Source organism: Cibotium barometz, chromosome 51, assembly GCF_041138505.1.
Source record: "Cibotium barometz isolate CiBa-2024 chromosome 51, ASM4113850v1, whole genome shotgun sequence".
NCBI lineage: Eukaryota > Viridiplantae > Streptophyta > Polypodiopsida > Cyatheales > Cibotiaceae > Cibotium > Cibotium barometz.
Window position 1 is genome coordinate 11,537,362 of NC_141096.1, and position 5,384 is coordinate 11,542,745.

General features: G+C 40.6%; 1 protein-coding gene across 1 annotated transcript; it reads left to right on the top strand.

The window, feature by feature from the left end:
* Positions 1-365: 365 nt before the first annotated feature.
* LOC147609321 (phosphoethanolamine N-methyltransferase 2-like) lies at positions 366-4,788 on the top strand. Its single transcript, XM_086788017.1, has 12 exons — positions 366-632; positions 1,514-1,626; positions 1,857-1,994; positions 2,108-2,248; positions 2,413-2,556; positions 2,659-2,769; positions 2,878-3,025; positions 3,160-3,440; positions 3,745-3,906; positions 4,000-4,053; positions 4,128-4,202; positions 4,373-4,788. The coding sequence occupies exons 1-12, from the start codon at positions 620-622 to the stop codon at positions 4,478-4,480; spliced, it is 1,488 nt and encodes a 495-aa protein (XP_086644143.1). The 5' UTR covers positions 366-619; the 3' UTR covers positions 4,481-4,788.
* The last annotated feature ends 596 nt before the right edge of the window (positions 4,789-5,384 follow it).

Below are 5,384 nucleotides of genomic sequence, written 5' to 3' on the forward strand. Positions count from 1 at the left end.
GCCAAAACTTGAGGTGTGCCTCCTGATGCAAATGGCCTATAGATATGAATTTAGAATATAGTAATATTTTTAAAAGCTTCAATAATGCTTTATAGTAGATTGTTATAAATAGGAGATATAAAGAATTTTACCAAATAATTATAAACCAATTTCTGAAAATTTCCATGCCTTCGTGAAAATAGGAGATATAAAGAATTTTACCAAATAATTATAAACCAATAATTATAAACCAATTTCTGAAAATTTCCATGCCTTCGTGAAAAATGCAGCAATATTCGTATTATTATAACTTTTTCCATAGTAATAAACAAAGCCATATGTTTACGTGAGAATTATTATTATTGTTATATAGAAAAGTGAGGCTATTTGTTTTGCTCCTTCCCCATTGTCGCGTCAAGCTCTCTGGCTATGGCGAACTAAGCCTCTTGTGTGAGGAAAAGCTTTGGCTTCTAATGCGGCAAAGAGGCCATCCCCACAATCGTCGCTCCCGCAGCTTCTCTCGCTCCCGTATCGCTATCGAAGGCTCTTGATCGCTGCACAGAAAGCTTCTCCTCCATCGCCAGGGTTTGTGGTGAAACTCCATCGCTAGGGTTTTCCAGGCCTCCCCCTCACCCGCGCCATGGATCCAACCGGTGAGGCATTCTTATCTCCTCCTTTATTCTGCTGCATTTCTCTATTCGGCTTGCACTTGTGCGTGAAGAATTCCATATCAAAGTTTTCTCGTGTTTTAGGATTTCTGCGTGATATCCGTTGCTAGGTTTTCTGCTTGATCTCTGTATGTAGGGTTTGGCAGGTCAAAAATCTTCTTCTGTTTCTGCAGTCTTCATTTTTACTTGCATTTCTGTGTGTTTTTTAAATTCCCTGGATAGAGTTCCTGATATTCTCCATAGCTAGGTCCCCCTCCCCTGCGTTCTTTTTTCCTTTCCCGGACGGCCCATGGATCGCACTGCAAGTTTTTCTGTTCCTCGCAAATCCTACATTTGAAGAAACTGATCTTTATGTCCATTGCTCGAGGCAAGAGTCATCATATTATAACATTTTCTACACGCTGCTCCTCTCCTTGTCCTTTCTGGGTTTGTTTTCTGTGTCCTCTGCACGTTTCCCTGCACTGCACTTCTTGAATTTTGAAGAATTCTTCTGGATGGCCAACAGATCCGGTTGCCTCTGCACGTTTCTCCAATGCTGGAACCCTGCTTCCATGAATTTTGAAGAAATTTATCCCCTTCAACATAGCTATCAAGCATTAACCGTTGAGCTGAGCCTTTGTACAGCACATGGAGCTCATTGAAGCACACACTCACTCTTTTATCCTTATCTCTCCTAAACACCCTCTCTTTTTGCAAATAGCCCAGGCCATGCCCCTGATTCCTACATGTGTTTCATGGTATAGTGCACCTCCTAGCCGACCTGGGTGCTTTCATTGTCTTGAAATGGTTGAAAGCCTGGTGGTTAGAAAAGCTTAACCAAGTTGTCTTAATTCTCTAATGCTGTACAGTAAGGCTCTCTTTTTCAGTGCAACGAGACCTTCAACGCAACTACTGGAAGGAGCACTCTGCTGTGCTGAGCGTGGAAGCCATGATGCTTGATAGCCAAGCCTCTAAACTTGATCAAGAAGAAAGGCCAGAGGTGCGTTTTGAATCTGAAAAAGAAATAAAATGTCGGCCTACGTAAATTTGGCAGTTTGATTCTGCATGTATATGTTTGTATTTGACGATGCATTCATGATAAGGCCTTTGATACATGTACCAGAGATGACTATTGACACCATCCCTCATATTGCATAGTAACAGTATCAGGTAGAAAGTTGTTCTTTTCATTTTAGTGCGTGCTAAGTTACAGTGTGGGTTGTGTTTCAGATCCTTTCATCTCTGCCTATCATCAAGGGCAAATCTGTTGTTGAGTTGGGAGCCGGAATCGGTCGATTTACAGGGGAACTTGCTAAGCAGGCCAGTCATGTGTTGGCTTGCGACTTTATGGAGAATGTCATTAAGAAGGTAACAGCATTGAATAGTTATATATAGCATTGAATAGTTACACATATGTAGTTATCCACGCTGGAATGGCCATATGTGCTGAAATAATGTGTTACAATCATTTTTGCATGCAGAATGAAGAAACCAATGGACATTACGGAAACATTGAGTTTGTTTGTGCTGATGTAACGTCAAGCGAGAGCTTGAGAATATCTCCGGATTCTATTGATATTGTCTTCTCAAACTGGCTGTTGATGTACTTATCCGATGAGGAGGTTAGTTGAATACATCTTCTCTGGTGTAGTATCTCACTTGTGTGCAATGCGTTTTTGTAGTTAAGGTGGTAACAGTAATGAGTTTATTAACGGGCATTCCTAGTCCATTAGTTGGACTGCATGCCTTACATTTTCCAAGGGCTGCAACCTGTGATGTTATGAAGGTGGAGGAATTGGCACAAAGGATGGTTACTTGGGTCAAGAGGGGTGGTTATGTTTTCTTTCGAGAATCTTGCTTCCACCAATCTGGAGATCACAAGAGAAAGAGCAACCCAACACACTACCGACAACCAAGTTTCTATTTGAAGGTAGCTTACGATTCATGGTTTTGAATCACTTTTCTGCTGATGATTTGAATATGCCTTATGCATGAAATTTGATGTTAAGCCCTTTGCTGTATTCTTGTACAGATATTCCAAGAATGCATGGTCCTTGAAGAGGATGGCAGCTATTCAGAGTTGCAACTTATCAGCTGCAAATGTGTGAACGCCTACGTTCTTAACAAACGCAATCAGAACCAGGTATTTTTGTATTTGTGGTCTGGCAAAGGCTCATTCGTTAAGTGGCATTTTTGTTAGTGTGACGCTTTGCAATGTATTATATAACATGAGAGACATTTTTCTTGCTAGATCTGCTGGCTTTGGCACAAAGTGAAGTCTTTAGGCCCAGGGGAAAGAAATTTCCAGCGATTTTTGGACACGTCACAGTATAATTTGAATGGTATACTACGGTATGAGCGGGTTTTTGGCGAAGGCTTTGTCAGCACTGGTGGAAAAGGTCAGTATCTAATATCAATGCCTTATACACACAGGCTTTGATAGCATTGGGGTTTAGGCATAGAACTTACAAGTGTTTTGTATGGTAGGACAACAACTAAGTTTTAATATGCCTCTGTATTTGTGTTCTTGCAGGCACAACAGAAGATTTTGTCAAAAGGCTGGATCTACAACCTGGCCAGAGAGTGCTGGATGTTGGTTGCGGCATTGGTGGAGGTGACTTTTATATGGCAGAAAACTTTGATGTCAGTGTTGTGGCAATTGATCTTTCTGTGAATATGATATCCTTAGCTTTGGAGCGAGCGATTGGACAGCAATGTGCAGTGCAGTTTGAAATAGCAGACTGTACAAAGAAAGAGTTTCCTGCTGACTATTTTGATGTCATCTACAGCCGTGATACTCTTCTGCACATCCATGTGAGAAATCTTTTTGCCCTGGCCTAAATAATGAGTGCATGCGGATGTCCATCTGGAGCATCACTAGTTTGTATGCATGCTGCAAGGTTATTAGGCCACTCATGTTAGGATATACATTCGGAATTCTCATGGCTAGAACACTCTTGCCATCCATGCATCATTTATGCATTTAGGATAGAGGAGATTTTTTCATCAGTAGGAAACTCTTGAGCATCTGGGCTTGAAAAGAGTTTTGTTGAAGTGCTTAGGGTTCAGTGTGAAGAAATTTCTGTGAAAGATCGTTGCTTTCCTGCTCTTTTTATAGGACAAAGCAACTCTCTTCGAAAAGATGAGCAAATGGGTCAAAGGTGGTGGCAAGCTGCTCATCACTGACTACTGCAAATCCTCGGGTCTAGCATCTCCAGATTTTGCGAATTACATCAAGGAAAGAGGATATGATTTGCATGATGTGGAAGAGTACGGCCAGGTATTTTGGGGGTTCTGGAAAGCTTAGGTAGGGCTTTTTCGAATATGCTGCCTATGTATCTACCACTAAACTAACATAAATTTTCCCTTGTAGATGATTCGACATGGTGGTTTTGATGATGTTATTGCGGAGGATCGAACAACCCAGGTGATTGTCTTTTGGAAGCTAATTTGTTTGCTGGTGGTCAAGTTGTTTCTCTAACAGAGTTATGGAAATGGCAGTTCATTGATATATTGCATAAGGAGCTTGCTTCTTTTGAAAAGAGCAAAGAATCTTTCTTGATGGATTTCTCTGAGGTGAGATCTTTATATCAAGCATGTTCTCGTTTCAAGGATGTGCCATTGAGGTCTTTGGTCTTTGTACTGAGTCCTAAGCTCGCCTTTCTCTCTTTCTCTCTCTCTATCCATCTATCTATCTATCTATCTATATATAAATCATGCTAATTTTTATCTTTGTGTCTGTGTAGGAGGATTACGATGCTATCGTTGCAGGATGGAAATCAAAGCTGCAAAGATGTGAGAATGGTGAACAAAAATGGGGATTTTTTTTGGCAACCAAAAGCCCTCATGCTTGACTTGATCACTGCATTGAGCAGAGGCTATTTCTTGGATTGTGATTGAACCAGGCCTTATATTTATGATTTTTATGTGTTACAGCAACATTCTTCTCTACAACTTAATGAAAAATAAACAGGAGGAGCTCTCTGTGAAGGGGATCTCTAGCAAAAGATTGCTGAATACGTCTTGTCAGGTCACAAAACAGCTTTGCAGATAGCCCCTAAAGCATCTCATCCGTAGCATGATGGGAATCGATTTAGTTTTTCATGCACAGCTTTCTACATTTAACATTTAAGAGGCAAAGCTTTAGAGTTTTAGTGTTCAATCGCAGTAGTAATTTAATTTGAAGATGCCTTCAAGCATTTTCACCATCGTTGCAAAATGTTCCCAATGGAGCAACTCGTTGAAAGTTTTGAAAACAAAAACAGATCCTTACGCTACGTCGTTGGGTTCGTTGCATTCTTCAAACAATCAGATGACTGCAAGGTTGTAGTGCAAGAAATTGTCGGTAGAAGGCACACCCCTCAATGGGAATGTCACAGCTGCACTTAACAACTGCACTCATGAAGCTTCAATTGATAACTAGGAAGGACACTATTTTCTTAAGGCGAATTCGCATGTGATGATGTGCCCTTTAAAAACCTACCAACCTAAGCTCTTTAAAGTAGTTGAGCATCCTTGGAAAGGTTGGTTGGCAATTTGGGATTTAAACCTCTCAACACGGTTAGCGAAGGCTTATCCCAAGCAAAAGCATGAGAACGGGGTGCCAATGGCAAATTTTGAAAACATGAACTAAACCATGAATTACAGGCTCACCGAAATACATTCTTAGTAATTTTATTGGGTTAGACATTTTTGTTTGTGATAAGTGTAATGAACAGCCAGCTTTCTTTTGGTGCTTGTATATATCTCTATGATACA